This window comes from Ictalurus punctatus, chromosome 23 (genome assembly GCF_001660625.3).
Source record: "Ictalurus punctatus breed USDA103 chromosome 23, Coco_2.0, whole genome shotgun sequence".
In the NCBI taxonomy this organism is placed as follows: Eukaryota; Metazoa; Chordata; class Actinopteri; order Siluriformes; family Ictaluridae; genus Ictalurus; species Ictalurus punctatus.
In genome coordinates, this window is record NC_030438.2 from 12,914,652 (window position 1) to 12,930,868 (window position 16,217).

Consider the following 16,217-nt stretch of genomic DNA (forward strand, 5'->3'; position numbering starts at 1 on the left):
AATCCGAAGTCACCTACATCACCACAAGTAGTTTGGAAAGGTTTCAAGAAAAAAGCCTCTACTCTCATCCAAAAACAAACTCCAGCGTCTTCAGTTTGCCAGACACTACTGGAACTTCAAATGGGATCGGGTTCTATGGTCAGATGAAACCAAAATAGAGCTCTTTGGCAACAAACACCAGAGGTGGTTTTGGTGCACACAGAGAGGTAGCCATATGGCAAAGTACCTCATGCCCATGGTTAAATATGGTGGTGGCTCTTTAATGTATTGGGGCTGTTTTTCTGCCAGAGGACCTGGACATTTTGTTAGGATACATGGCATCATGGACACTGTTAAATATCAACAGATATTAAATGAAAACCTGACTGCCTCAGCCAGAAAGCTTAAAATGGGCAGTGGTTGCCTCTTCCAGCAGGACAATGATCTAAAACATGAATCCAAATCAACACAAAAATGGTTTACTGACCACAAACTCAAGGTCCTGCCATGGCCATCCCAGTCCCCTGAAATGAAACCCATAGAAACCCTTTGGGGTGAACTGAAGAGGAGATTCTATCAACATGGACCTCAAAATTTGAAGCATTTGGAGAGATTCTGTATGGAGGAATGGTCTCTGATCCCTTGCCATGTATTCTCCAACCTCATCAGGCGTTATAGGAGGAGATTCAGAGCTGTTATCATGGCAAAGGGAGGTAGCTCAAAGTATTGACTAAAAGGGTGCCAATAATTGTTGCACACCTACATTTAACAAAGATTATTTTTTGGGGATAAACCTGTGTTTTGTTTGCAATTGTTTGATATCCATGACAGCAGAGTATTTTATGATATAATTTTTTTAAACAAAATATCAAAAGGTTAATCCATAAAGACAATTTTTCACAGCCTTCTTTGCTCATATTTACCGAAGGTGCCAATATTAGTGGAGGGCCGTGTATATACGCAAGCACCATGTCATTTGTGCCATCGTCAGTGGATGTTCACATTCTTGGTTGGTCTGCAACGCATCCTTTCTTTTTGAATTAGTTATAAGTTTGACAACAGTGTCATGTGTGAGGTGCTTGCCATGTTTCCTGTTAAAGTGCATCGCATCAGCTTCCTGATCCAGCCATGAGAATGATTTCAATACGTTCTTCTTTTGTCAAAGGCATTCTTAAAGGCTATCTGGAAAAAAATATGAAATGTATGATATAAACTAAGTATGATAGTTAGTTTATAAATAGATGGCTTATGAAGACATTTTGCTAAAAAGTATTAATTTTCTCTCTGTATGGAGCCTTTTGGGACACACACAAGTTGTGGCACAGTGGGTAGCATTGTGACCTTACAGCTCCCGGGTTCCCAGTTTGATCCTGAGCTCAGACTTTGAGGAGTTTTGCTGGTTCTCCCTGTGTTCATGTGGGTGAAGGACTGGCATCCCATCCTGGTTGTGTCCCTCAGGATAAGCTCTAGGACATCATGGTCCTAACAAAGTGGTTAAGATAAAGGGGTTACTGAAGACAATTTAATGAATTATAAAGTTTTCCACTCTTCTTTCAGCTTCTTGCCTTTGATTTTCTTCTTTCAGATGCTGCTTCACCTCTTCAGCGATGCCAACTACAACCTGCTAGGCTTCAATGCCACCTACACATTCTCGCTGTGCCCTGGGGACTGCGGAGGTCATGGGCGCTGTGATGTAGGCTCATCTCGCTGTCAGTGCCACCAGGGTTGGGGAGGGCCAGACTGTTCCTTGCCTGTCTGCTCCACAGACTGCACACAACATGGACATGGGCACTGTGATAAGGTGTTTTTTTTGTTGCAAATTTGTGATGTAGGCAGTGATATTTTCAATTTCCAGTTTTGATTTAAAAGTTTTGATGAAAGACTTTTAATTTATTATATAAATTTTTTTGTTATTTTACAGCAACTGAAAATTGAATTCTGTTACAGGTCCAATTTAGTTTTCCTCCTGATGAGTTGTATGCATTACTTTACATATCCTAAAATTACATTACATGTTGGGTGTTATCCTGGCTTGATACAGTGAGGCAGCAAATATTATGCTTATTATATTTCAGGATGTCAGTTTCAATGTCCTTGATATATAATGAAATCGAAGTAAGACTAGTTTCTGAGTCTCATTTAACATGAGTTTTCTCTCGCTGTCCTCTCAGAAGGGAGACCATTGCTTATGCAGTTCTGGCTTTGTGGGGCAGAGCTGTCAGCTTGGCCTGCATGATAACAGTGGTGTGGGACAGTGGTGGGAGGTGAACACCAGGGATGTGAGGTTTTCTCCACGGACTGCATCAGGCGGTGTCTACCTGTCCTCCACCAGAACCTTCTACATGTTCGGAGGTGAGAGAATACGTAGAATTAAGCAGGGATGTTTATTTTTAAAGGTTATATAACATATAAACATGTTATATTTAAGTTCACTTAGGTGAATATTTGTAACGGTTATAACATGCTAATCCATGAGATGGATTTTGTGGTACTGAAGATGTATTTTCTAATGTGAGGCGAACATTATGGAATTCGGAAAACAGGGACGTGACTTTTTTGCCAGATAATCTATATGCGAATCTAGCAATCAATCACCAATGAGAAAATCTTTCAAATTTATAAAATTGCTTGTGATCAGGGGCCTCATTTATCAATCATGCATACACATTGTTAGAGGCAACTCTAGAGGCTGTTAATTGTGAAACTCCCAGGAGATCAGCAGTTTCTGAAACACTCAAACCAGACGTTCTGGTACCAACATCCATGCCAAGTCACAGAGATCATACTTTTTCTTCATTCTGATGTTTGATGTGAAAAATAACCTATATCTTTACCTGTATCTGCATGATGCTTTGCATTGCACTGCTGCCACATGATTGGCTGAGTAGATAAGTGCATGAATGTACAGGTGTTCCTAATAAAGTGGATGGTGAGTGTATATTTCAGCACACTCCTGACCATGTGTATGCAAAAACCCCCAGTGGTAGAAAAGTGCAAGAGCAGGTACGCTGACTACGTGGAGCATCTATATCACGCACTGTAATATATCATCATAATTGAGAGTGTAATTACTGAGTTCACTGCTCATAAAATACAGACCGATGACACAGATGCAATGTAAAGTAAAATTGTTTAAAAGGAATGCTTAAAGATTGATTAGGATTATGGTTCGTTTGAAGACTTGGTTCATGTAGCTTTGAGGAGGGAATGTGTTTTTAGCACCACTGGAAACTCTATGCTGAGAGTGAGAAGAGTGAGAAGTTGATCCTCGGTTGATTTCATTTGCCCAGTGCAATTTTAGTTGATCTCTATTCTAGGGCTTTTAGCTACGGGTACATTCCAAAGAGAATTTGGAGAAGGTACTGGCATTTCCCAACCAACTACGAGTTGAAGGATGACTCAGCTTATCTTCATTAATATCTCTCGCACTGCAATATATTTAATTTCCAAAACCACAACTGGAACAGACAGCAAAAATTAATTTTCTTACCATCGCAGTGTTTCAAGCAATTGGAGAAATAGAATGCACACACACATTTTATATTTTAAAGTCTTATTTATTTATTAGATGAACAAATTAGACACTTGTAAATGTGCCAAATACACCATTATTGTTTCACTCTACTTCATCTTTACTTCATTGTCACTGAAGTTCATCTTAAATGTTTTGGCATATTCCATGTCATCTGAAACATGCAGGCTACTATACTTTTTGAAGGGAAGTTAAAAAGCACACTATATCACCATATATAGGGATTTGAGGGCATTTCTTTATGCAAGTGAGTGTGGCCATGCACAAGCACATCAATTTAAAATGTGTGGGATTTATCAATGGCCATCGTGTGATTTAAATGTAATAAATTGGCGCATTTTGCGCACCAATTTACTGCTTGTTTTACGGAGCATTTGATAAATTAGACCCCAGATCTGTTTTTTTGAAACATAAGATGACATTTTAATATATATCAGGTAGAGTTTGTCCACAGACCTTACATTAGTCTTTGTGTTTAAATTTATTTATTGTTAATCTAAGCAGTGACACACTAAATTGTCTTTCAGGTGACACAGTGAATTGTCTTTCTGCCTTTCAGGTTTTGACTTGAACAAAGCACTAGGAGACCTTGTGGAATACGACTTTTCAACGAATCAGTGGGAGAAGTTGTTACACTCCGTTGCCCCTGTAAGATGCTTTCTGTTCAATTAGCCTTTTTCAGTTGCATTGATTTTTATACATGTTTATTGATTTACTTTGAGTTTTCTCTCTGTCTTTCCTTGCTCAAGGCCCCAAGACACTCTCATGCAGCAGTGGAATGGCAGGGTAACATGGTCATATATGGTGGTGAGCTTTCTAACCACTCGCTGGCTAGTGATGTCTGGATGTACCGCCCACAGCAAAATGATTGGCAACAGCTAGGCCAGTCAGATGCTCCAGGTGCTCCCAGGCTAGCAAATCATGCAGCAGCTCTGGTGGACAATGATCTGTATGTGTTTGGGGGTAAGTAACAGCCTTCAGCACCTGAGAGTTGATGTCTAATATCTGTGAGAGAACACATAATAAGCCTTTAAGAAAAAAATAGATGGCTTCATGGTCAGTATGTACAGTATATTCACTGGTTGTGTATGGGTGGACAAATGATAAATTCATTAGCTAGCCCAGCAGGCAAGGAAAAGCTCAAGTGTGCTTGCCCAGTCTCATGTTTGGGTTTCCTGGAAACCTAATCGATTAGGCTAAAAAGTGGAACATAAAGTAATGCAATAGTGTATGGTACACTAGTTAAGTGCATAAATACAGTCTAACTAATATGAATGAGTATATGATTATTATTGCACTTATTATTTGAGTCTGAATAGCATCTTTATTTTCTTTTGACAAGGTCAAACGCAAGGTGACCACATGCAGTACGCAGGAGAGCTACTTGATGGATTTGCATTGAACTTTATTTTCTTCAGTTTCTTCAGCGTTTTCACATACTTTTCATGTTCTTGATTCCAAAAAGATTGTCCGTCCTCTGTTCAATCTTATTAATCCACCTAGTAAAATATGCTCTACGGACAGGAATTTCACGCTTTGGCCGATGTGTATGTAGTGCAGCAGCTGGCTACACACCAAATGAAAACCTTTCTTTTGCAAAAGTCAATAAGAAGTAGGGTTTTTTTCTTTTCGTTTTTTCTGTTTTTTGATATTTCGTCCATTGGGCAATTTGGAAAACACAAAATCTGATGTCTTTAGCTAAGACCTACTTATAACTTACAGATTATGTATTATCACTCTATCACTTATCTTGTTTCCTGTGTGTATCTCTGTCTTTAGGGCGCACAGAGAAGGACATGTTCTCCTCCTCTCTCTATCGTTTTCGACTGGGAGACATGGTTTGGGAGGAAGTCCAGCCTCATGGGGGAAAGCCCCCTGCCACTGCAGGTCACAGCATGGTCTTCCACTCTCCATCCAGGACTCTGCTGGTATATGGAGGACACAGACCTACTACTGCCAGGTACAACAACAGGGTGATGTGTCAGTAAGCCATGTTATCACAGACTTTCTGCTTGAGATGTAGACATGGAGTAAGACTATTACAACTCACTGCCACTGACAACGGGATTTCTACCTCGCCTGGTCTAGATCAGCAGCAATGGATGTTTATTTTTTGATAAAGATCGTGTAAGGTGGAATACTTGTTCTGGATAGATTTTGGAGTTGTTCAAGATGCACCAGTGGTTTTTTAATGGCATGCCCGTATCTCTGTTATCTCTTTTGCAGGTTCAGTGTGAGGGTAAACTCTACAGATATTTTCCATGTGGATAAGCGTTTCTGGACCTCCCTTCGCTCACGTTACCCTGCTAATGGACCTCGGGAAAGAGCCTTCCATTCCGCCACCATAATTGGCAATTACATGGTGGTATATGGTGTGTCCTGGTTTTATTATTTCAAAGCTGATCAGTAACAAGATTTGTAATATATGTTGAAATATATGGTGAATGTGGTGTGATTTAACTAATTTAACAGCTTTTGTTTGAAGCGATAGTTCACCAAAAAATTCAATTTCTGTCATCAGGTACTCACCCTCATGTCATTCCAAACCCATAAGACTTTCGTTTATTTTCAAAACATAGTCTTTATGCTTTGCAAAAATATGACATCTTAGCAGATGGAAATGCCTTGAATATAGTTAAATATATCTAGTATTTCCTATTATAAGATCACAATAAACCAAATCTAAGATTATGAAACCTATTTCAAGCCATTTGTACTTATTTCAATCTTGAAATAGTCTTTTCTATTGGCAGATAATTTTACTCATTTTAAGCATTTATTTCTAAAAAGACGCAAAAGGATCTGCCAATGGAATAAGAAAACGACAATTGGTTAATTTTAATCTTATAATAAGATATGCTAGATATATTTAACTATATTAAAGATATTTTCACTTGCTAAGATGACTTTTTTGAAGTGTAATTAGATCTTGGGGACAAGTCTACAGTATCTAGGAGCGATTATCCACTGAAGCAATGTGAGACTTGGGCATAAACTGACTTTGGGAAGTGCAGTCTTTAGTGTATCCATACGGGACCATCCACAGCAGCAGAGAATGAATCACACTAGCATTTAAATATTTTTTTTATTAAAGGTGGAAATGTGCATATCCATTATCTGGAGGAGAAATGTTATGATGAGGAGATCTTCTTCTACCACCTGGGCTGCCACCAGTGGGTTTCTGCAGGAGATAGTCTCACACACCGTAAGTGTTTTAACAACCAGAGAGCCATAAGTGTCAGTTTCTGACCACAGGACATTATGGACGTGCTGTTGCACCAAGTACCTTAATACCGCATTACAATGTTGGTGTCACTGCTGTGCAGTCCAGCATACAAATAAAGAAGGCTGAGGAGAGAATAAATAAAGGACAAGAAAGCAGTCTTAGCCTCACTTGACTATAAATTGACTTTTTTTTTTTTTTTTTACAGTTCTGAACAATTTGCCAGTTGCAGTGGAAGTTGTTTTGTTTACTGAATGAGCTTCTAACATAAGAAGATCTCTTGCATAAGAGATTATTCTTATGGTCATATATAAATTCCTTGACCACAACTGACTATCGGTGGGACCAGTTTATGTGTCCGCACTCAAACTCTTTTGTTTATTTTCCATTAGGAAGCCGATCTGTGAGAGGCCGTTACTCTCATGTTGCTGCTGTCATGGATGGCCGTGTGCTGCTTGTTGCCGGTGGTTACAGTGGTGTTGCCCTTGGTGACCTGGTGGCATACAAAGTCCCACTGTTTGTCAGCAGTGACCCTGGTGACCGAGTGAGTTGATTTAGGAAATAAAACCTAACATGTAAAATACAAAGACTATTTTGACCACACTACCGATTTTGGAGACACTTGACAGAAATGTTTCTCATGATCTTAAAAACCTTTTGATCTGAAGGTGTATGATGAAATGTTTGAAATCAGTTTTGTATATAATTGTGCCAACATATTAATTTCTTTCATTAGAAAACTAACATGTTATTTACAAAATAATATTTTTTAAAATGGATGACTTGGAGCAAAATATTCGGAAAAGCAGCCAATAAGTGTCCAGCGTAGGTGGGAACTCCTTTAATACTGTTTAAAACGCATCTCAGAGATTCCTCAAGAAATCGGTTGAGAAAATGCCAAGAATTCATTTCTGGAAATTCTAGGCAAAAAGGGTATCTACTTTGAAGAGCTAAAATATTCAATTACTTTTATTTATTTTGAATTTTTTCATCAAAGCATAATTCCCATAGTTCCATTTGTGTTATTCCACACAATGGAACTATGGGAAACCATCGAGTGACCGCAAAAAACCTGCAGCAAGACATGGTGGCAACAGGCACTGAGGTTTCAGTGAGCACAGTAAGGTGCGTACTAAACGCAGAAGGTTTCCATGCCAGAACTCCAAGACGTACATCACTACTGATCCAAAACCACAAGAAAAGTCGTCTCAAAATCATATAAATAAGCCACGGAAGTTTTGGGATTCTGTTCTGTGGAGAGATGAAACAAAACTGGAACTTTTCGGCACGATGGCTCGGCGGTATTTCTGTGATGCTCTGGGGCTGCTTTGCATTCTCTAGCACTGGAAACCTGCAGCGTGTGGAAGGCAAGATGGATTCATTGAAGTATCAGCAAATCCTAGGAGAAAACATCATGCCGTCTGTGAAGAAGCTGAAGCTTGGCCGTTATTGGACCTTCCAACAGGACAATGATCCCAAGCATACCTCAGATTCCACCAAGGCTTGGTTGCAGAAGTAGTCCTGGAAGATTCTACAGGGCCATCACAGTCTCCTGACTTGAGCCCCATAGAAAATCTCTGGTGGGATTTGAAGAAGATAGTTGCAGCACACAAACCCAAAAATATTACTGAACTGGAGGCCATTGTTCATGAATGAGCCAAGATTCCTCAGGAACTCTGCCAGAAGCTATACATCTCATTTGCACCAGGCCATAACAGCAAAAAGATGCTCCATTAAGTAATAAAGATGCTTGCCACAAAGGGGTTGAATAATGTTGAAGCTGGAGAAATCATTATAAGTTGCATTTTCAGTTGAATTTGGGGAAACCACTTGAAGCAGTCGTTGTGTTTAACTATTTCAATTGCTTTTGTTTGATTTGTTCATTGCAAACAGCTGCAAGTCTTTAAATTGTGACAATCATATGGCAGCAGCACAGTGTCTAAAATCATGTAGATGCAGGTCAAGAGTTTCAGTTAATGGCCACATCAAACATTAGAATGGGGGAAAATGTGATCCCTGTAACTTTAACTGCATGGTTGTTGGTTCCAGATGAGCTGGTTTGAGGATTTCAGAAACTGCTGATCTCACACAACAGTCCCTTAGCATGTCCAATCTGATTGAAGTTGTATCAGCCATGCAGTCCAAGGCAGGCTACACTGACTCCTCCTGTGGAACAGAAATGAAACTTTTGTGCTTTGACCAGCATTAATATACACTGATACTAAAGAATTATGGTAGAGCCATCTGAAACCAGTCACACTGTTTCCATCTAGTCAGTGATGAAAATGAGGATTTCTTGTCTGTGTTCCTGTGTGACAGGATGCAGTGTGTGCTGAGGCCCCAGATGAGAGAATGTGTCTAAAAAACCCAGAATGCAGTTGGTGTGAGGGTCGCTGTCGGGAATACCAACCTACTAATCCAGTAAAACAATGCATACCTACTCGCTTCTTTTCCTTTACTTTCATTTCTCTTTTCTTCCTTTTCGAACTGCTTTCCTCATTATCAATCTATTACGTCTTATTGACTAATGGCAGTATTATCTTTGTGTGTGCCCACAGTGTGGCAGCACTGGCTGTTTGGGTCTGGCACGCTTCCTTTCTGACTGCCAGTCATGTCTAGTATTCAGTGGTGTGCCCAACTCTCTCCCTCGTGCCCCTGGTGATTTTGGCTGGTGTGTCCAGAACGATTCCTGTTTACCGGTCTCAGGTATGAACAGGGGAGAAGAGAGCAGCATGAGTGAGTGATTACGATACAACCATGTGCAACCACAGTTTTTGTAGCAAATCAGTATCTCATGACATGCCTAATTTCCTGTGTCTGTGAAATACTGGCTTGTTGAATTTTTCTGTGGTTGTAGTTTGGTTTTCTTGATCTTTTTCTATATATAGCCAAGTGTGTCAGCTATGTGTCAGCTGATCTAACAGTCATAGAGTCCTGTGTAACAACCAATTCTGACCCCTTGCAGAGCGTAGTGCATGCCGTGTGGACCAGATCTCTGGGGCGTACGGCTGGTGGGGGGAGCGGACGAGTTTCCTGACTTCCCTCCCCTCCTGTCGCACCGAGAACTATGTCCCAGGACTGCACCTGCTCACCTTTCAGCACCCGCGCAACCACTCGCAGCCCGACAAGGTACGTTAGAACTCAACTCTAATTTCTGACTTCCCTATAGACGAAGTTTGGTTGGTATGGTTTTGTGTTCTTTTATATCCTTCTTACTGTATTAATATTTTTCACCTTAAATTGTTTATTTTTCATCTTTTAATTTAAAAAAAAGAAAAGAAAATCAGTGGACTCTACTTGTCTACTTCTGTGTCTCCTCTACAGGTGACCATTCTGAGGAGCGCCTCCATAATACTCAACCCCTCAACTGAGATGGATGTTACTCTGCAGTTTCGTGGTTTTATTCACCCACTGTTAGGGGCTCCACCTCCAGCACCTCCTCCCCAAGAGACTGTTGCCATGTGGGCCAGGATTCAGAAGTTTCACTTTACAGTGAAGATGGCTGCAGGGCCGAACTCGGTCCACCTGGTAAGAGGACAGTCTACTCTGATGTCTGCACCGGTGTTCCTTTCAAGCCAATAGCACCTATTCTATTCCATTAATATAAGCGTTTGATTAATTTGTACTAGGGATGTCACGATACCAAAAATCTAGTAGTCTGTACCGATACCACCAAAAGTACACGATACTCGATACCAAAGTTGATACCATGCTGTGATATAAAAATAAAATAAAATAAAATTAAAAACTCTCCTGGAGGACATCCTCCTCGGGCAAAAGGATACTGGCAAAAAGAGAGAGAGAGAGAGATTTTAGTTATCAAACACTGTCTGACAGTGAGTGGAGGCTACAGAGGAGGTGCAGCATTCCTAAACACACGCACAAACACACACACTCCTTATACTCTGAATGCAAGCATTAGTATAAATTCACTGATGAGGTGACAGGCCAAAAAGATTTATTAAAAGCATGAACATTTGAAAATTATTAGTGACATTAGGCTACATTTAGCTGACAGGACACGGGCTGAATGGCGATGCATGGTGGTCCATTCGGAGGTAGTTTATAACATTGCAATGTGTTAGCGTCTCTTAACACATAACTGGCTATCGCAAACATTACATGGAGCATAACGTTAGCTAGTTTCTCGGCCACAATGCAGCTGCCTCAAACAAACATAATATAGGGACCGTCTTTCAGGTGCTTCGCCAAATTCCAGGTGTTTCCTCGCTTTGTTTGAAATGAACGATAGCATCGGTTGCACACCGGCTTCAGTGCATGAATAATGTGTTTGTTGTCATCCGCCTCGAATGCGAAGTATTTCCATATTCCATAGCAACTTTCCTCTCAACGAGTTGGGGCCGAGCTAAACTTCTGTAGTTTTTCCCCGTGTGCTTGTAGTTGTTGCTGTTGTTGTTGTTGTTCTTCTTCTTCACCACTTGTGGACCGACTAAAACACTTGCGCGTATTTTCTGCCCCCATCAGGTCCGGAAGAATTGCAACATCGGTACCCCCATTAGATACGGTACCAACACTACTCCAGAAAAACAAGCACTGTCACATTTTAAGGATGTTGGTACCGAAGTATCGGTTCTCGTGACATCCCTAATTTGTACCCATGTATGAGTTACCGCCTATGCTAATCCAAATCCATGTCCTACATAAAAAAGTAGATGTGCTAGACATGATTAGGGGAAAAGATGGAGGCATCGGTGTCAAAATGACATGACTTTGATTTTAATTTTTTATACAAACTCTTTTGTGCACGCAGACTGATGTTCTTGGACGCTGGTCAGCTCAGGAGGAAAAGGAGAGCCGCCTCTTGTCTCGTCCGGATGGTTCTCGTCTGTTTCAGAATCTCACGCGGGGGAATCGTTATCTGGTGCAGGCAGAGGGCTACCTGAACAGCTCCGCCTCAGGCCAGACCAGTGAGATGGCCCTTACCTGGAACCGAACTGCCATACCTGGTGGAAGTGTAAGGGCTTTGTTTATCATAACTCTGGCATAGGGTCTTGACTGATGAAAATTCAGGAAGATTTTTACTGTAGCATATTAACTGCAAATAAGGAGCTTCCAGTATTTCTAGCATATGGGTGCAAGCTGATATCATAAAGGCTTCCTGTCTTCCCGGCTTCCAGTGAATTTCTGAATAGAAATGTGTGTTATTGAAAGAAACTGTGTCTCATTAAATGTGCTTTTTTTAATGGGAAAAAATATACTGGTTGTCAGTATACTTGGGTGTTGTGCTACATTATCATCTACCTCTGGGGAAACATTGATTTGGAAACAAAATTCTGCAATTGTGGAAAGAAGTACAACTATGGAGGCTTTCAACCATTCAAAATTTTCTGGCATTTCAGTATTATAAAATGTAGTAGTAAGGCAGTGCAGCTGATGAGTAGCAAAACATTTTCATCATGGCTCTAGTACCATAAGTTCAGTTTGCCTTAACTCATGTCCACTTATCCAGTTTCTTTCATTGTTCATCAGGAGATCTCATTTCTGTTCTTGGAGCCATATCGCTCAGGCTCGTGTTCAGCGTACCACTCCTGTTTGGCCTGTCTGTCCGATCAGTCCTGTGGCTGGTGCCCAACCACAAACGTATGCATGCTTCGCTCCAACATCAGCCACGAGTGGTGCCTAGAGCCACAGGGAGAAGAGCACCACCTGTTGCTCAACCCCCAACACTGCACACTGTGTGAGGAGTACAGAGACTGCAGAGCCTGCACTCAGGTACAGCACAGGTGGCATATGATGCAAGATTTCACTGGTGTTTTATCAGAAGAGATATGTAGTTGCTTGTTTCTAAATGTGGGCCATTGGATCTTCACTATCTGGCTAAAAGGTTGTGGACACAAAAGTTTGTCATCATACCCAAATCTGCTTGTTAAACATCCTATTCCAGATTTGGTCCTCCTTTGCTGTTATAATAGCCTCTAATCTTCTGGGAAGGCTTTCCACTAGAGTTTGGATCATAGCTGTGGGTATCTGGCAAACCATGCCTTCATGGAGCTCACTTTGTGCACTGTCATGCTGAAACAGGGTTGGGGTCCTTAGTTCCAGTCAAGGGAAGTTTAATGCTACAGAATTCAAATGCACGCTATTCAATTGTGTGTTCAAACTTTGCGGCAACAGTTTGGGGAAGACCCATATATGGGTTTGATGGTCTGGTGTCCACAATCCTTTGGCCATATAGTATATAATGATGCTTCAATAAATTATCATTTTCATTGTTTCCCCATAGGACCCTTACTGTGAATGGCAAATCAACTCCAGTAAGAAGGGGGATTACTTATGCAGTCGCCGTGGGAGACTGGAAGGCTCCATTCGGGATCCATTGGGGTGTCCTAAAGTCTGTAACCAGTGAGTGTGAATTCATCACCTGATCTGATTGTTCTTGTATAGGGCTGTTATGCCACTGTGGAGTGATCCATCCTGTCAACTAAGATCACCAGTGTTCCTTATCTATGTTCCTTACATGTTCTGCTCTAGGTATAGTTATTGTTCAAATTCAGGGTCAAAAAATTATTTTAAAAAAATGGACAGTGAAAAATGTAATTTTTTTCATGGAAACAGGAAAAAAAAGAGGGGAACAGGAAAGTCCCCGAGATGACAAAGTTTGTGTTTGATTATTATTACATTATTCTGCAGCATATGCCCAGTATTTTCGCTCTTGGAATTGAGTTGGAAATTTACTTGATGTTCCTCAACTAGATTAAAAGATCTAATTATAATGTTGAGTTCATTACACTTTCCATCACTATCCCACTCTCTGTAGATCTATCTATCTATCTCGCTCTCTCTTTGCTCTGCTAAAAAAATAAAACCCCATCATAGCTATTTAGCTCAGTGGTTAGGACATTGGATTTGTGATTGGAAGGTCATGAGTTCAAATCCCAGTACCACCAAGCCGCCACTTGTTATGCCCTGAGCCAGCATAGCCCTTAGTCCTCAACTGCTCAGTTGTATAAAAGATGGGGATAATTGGATAGGGGATAGTCTGCCAAATGCCGTAAATGTATCCCTGACAGGTTGTTGCAAGTCTATAGATTGCTTGTTGACTGTTTGTTGAATGCATAGATTGGACTATCCAATCTCAAAATGTCAGACTTTTGCATCCTTTAAAAGTTAAATGAAAAAAAATAAAGTCCTTCTTTTGAATTCTATCTATGCATGTTTGGAATCAATATTTGTCACAAACAGACTGAGAAATACCGTTTGTATTATCTGATCCCTATTTGCAAAAAGTTTACATTGCCAGAGCCATATCTCCCTATAGCTCTCGCCTGGTTTCCCACTGATGCTAAGCAGGGTTGAGCTTGGCCAGTACCTGGATAGGCCAGGTATAGACCTCCTAGGGAAAATGAAGGTTGTTGCTGGTGCTTACCCTGTGGTCTGTGTGGGTCCTAATGCCCCAGTATAGTGACAGGGACACTATAAAAACAGCACCGTCTTTCGTTAAACCGTCCTGACGCTCTGTGGTCATTAAAAATCCCAGGAGTATTATCCTGGTGAAATTCCCCGATCGGCCCTTATCTATCATGGCTCCCTAATAATCTCCATCCCTGAATTGGCTACATCACTCTCCTCTCTTCTCCACCGATAGCTGGTGTGTGGTGGGTGTTCTGGCACACTATGGCTGCCGTCGCATCCAGGTGAATGCTACACACTGGTGGTTGAGATAATTTCCCCATGCAATGTAAAGCGCTTTGAGTGTCTATAAAAGCACTATATAAATCTAAGCTATTATTATTATTACAACAAATATAGCCAAATATATATTATAGACAAATATATATCCCAAAATGCATAGTGGCATGACATCATTTCCCAAACCTTATTGGCATGGACCATTTCATTAGCATTACTATGAAGTGCCAGATTGCTGTAAACTATATATATATATATATATATATATATATATATATATATATATATATATATATATATATATATATATTTAATCATTTCTCTTCTTCTTTTCTGTCTGTAAAAGGAGGACAACATGTGGGGAGTGTCTGTCAAACTCTAGCCAGTGTGCGTGGTGCGAGTCTGCTCAGACCTGCTTTTACTTTGCTGCTTATCTCACCAAGTTCCCCTATGGGGAGTGCAGAGACTGGTATGACAGGTAAGATGATGCTGCATCAGCAAATATATATTCAAAAATTTTTATAAAATATATAATGTGTGTGTATGTGTGTATGTGTGTGTGTGTATATATATATATATATATATATATATATATATATATATATATATATATATATATATATATATATATATCAGTTGTTTCTCTAGGATTTTCTTGACATCCTCTTGGCTTGTGAAGATGCTTTTCTGAGGGTAGCAAATGCTCTCATGACTTTCACAGAATTACATGTGTTCCTCTGGGACTTATCTAAATATTGAAGTGGTAGCAATGGGCTCAAGGATCAGGCCTAAAGCCTGTGAAAGAAAAAAATGAATGGCCAGAAGTTCAGTTTTAAACATGACCAGAGCATGTAAGGGACTTGGCTACATCATAAACCTTTCATACAATTGATCAGTGCCTGGTTTATCTTTAGCTGACTTTACTTTAGACCAGTGTAGATGATGAAAAGAATTTAAATTTATAATCGCTTCCCATCAGTTCTTTGTGAGTAATGACATGAAGCTACAGAGCTGTAGGCAGCTGAACAAATACGAGTGAGAGATATTAAACTTGGTTGTAACACACTGAAAGGAGATACATTTAGCTACATAAGTTAGGAGTGTTCAGATAGAAGAATAAAATCTGCCTTGGAAAAAACTAAATTCATATGAATGGAAGAGGAGATACTGTAGGAATGAAAAAAGAGCCAGTAGTGAGTAGTTTTTCTTTGTTGATTTGTAATGCATGAGGCAACACAGAGCAAATAAAAATGTGTTATATTACTTTTAAAAGAAAAGAAGAGCTGCTAAATGTAAAGTTCTGGTAAAGTAGGCTATTTGCTTTCTTCATCTTTATCATGTGCTATAATTGTCTGAGTTCGATGGGCAGAATCCCAATCTTCATGCATACTCAAGACTAGGGTGCTTTAACTTGAGCTAAAACAAGTTAGTTAGCTAGTCTGTACATATTGTTTTTACGTAATAATATGAACAAATCCAAAAAATATGATGAGAAACAATACATTTTGCTCTTAATTGTAAGTTGATATAATTCCCTGTTTCCACTTATAGTGTGCACTCGGTTCCCCAGTGTAAGCAGTGCTCTGCTTTAGCCACATGTACAGAATGCCTGCAGACCTTTCAGTGTGGCTGGTGTGGGGATTACAGCAACCCTACCTTTGGCAGGTAGGACACATTTTCATCAACAGCAGAAATTTTTCTTGTTGCACTTCATGAGGGTTTCATTAGAAATATCACACACTTGTGAGGTTTTGAATCATTCATGATGAAACCAGTAGAAATGTTAGTTCTATGGTATTCAAGTGTTAAACTGCTTCATCCTTCCGACATATC

The 16,217-nt window shown here is 40.1% G+C and overlaps 1 protein-coding gene across 5 annotated transcripts in view; it reads left to right on the forward strand.

The window, feature by feature from the left end:
• Nucleotides 1-16,217, forward strand: part of megf8 (multiple EGF-like-domains 8) — a 59,985-nt gene that overhangs the window by 10,873 nt on the left and 32,895 nt on the right. For 3 of the 5 annotated variants that reach the window (XM_017453431.3, XM_047150340.2, XM_017453433.3), the window contains 17 exons: nucleotides 1,565-1,780; nucleotides 2,151-2,331; nucleotides 4,071-4,159; nucleotides 4,261-4,474; nucleotides 5,291-5,471; nucleotides 5,738-5,883; nucleotides 6,606-6,716; nucleotides 7,127-7,278; nucleotides 9,054-9,155; nucleotides 9,293-9,470; nucleotides 9,700-9,863; nucleotides 10,059-10,262; nucleotides 11,506-11,709; nucleotides 12,225-12,467; nucleotides 12,979-13,097; nucleotides 14,731-14,862; nucleotides 15,936-16,049. In XM_017453431.3, coding sequence (XP_017308920.1) covers nucleotides 1,565-1,780; nucleotides 2,151-2,331; nucleotides 4,071-4,159; nucleotides 4,261-4,474; nucleotides 5,291-5,471; nucleotides 5,738-5,883; nucleotides 6,606-6,716; nucleotides 7,127-7,278; nucleotides 9,054-9,155; nucleotides 9,293-9,470; nucleotides 9,700-9,863; nucleotides 10,059-10,262; nucleotides 11,506-11,709; nucleotides 12,225-12,467; nucleotides 12,979-13,097; nucleotides 14,731-14,862; nucleotides 15,936-16,049 — 2,750 coding nt within the window. The remainder of the gene's footprint in view (nucleotides 1-1,564; nucleotides 1,781-2,150; nucleotides 2,332-4,070; nucleotides 4,160-4,260; nucleotides 4,475-5,290; nucleotides 5,472-5,737; nucleotides 5,884-6,605; nucleotides 6,717-7,126; nucleotides 7,279-9,053; nucleotides 9,156-9,292; nucleotides 9,471-9,699; nucleotides 9,864-10,058; nucleotides 10,263-11,505; nucleotides 11,710-12,224; nucleotides 12,468-12,978; nucleotides 13,098-14,730; nucleotides 14,863-15,935; nucleotides 16,050-16,217) is intronic. The other 2 variants (XM_017453432.3, XM_017453434.3) reach the window with 1 other exon arrangement.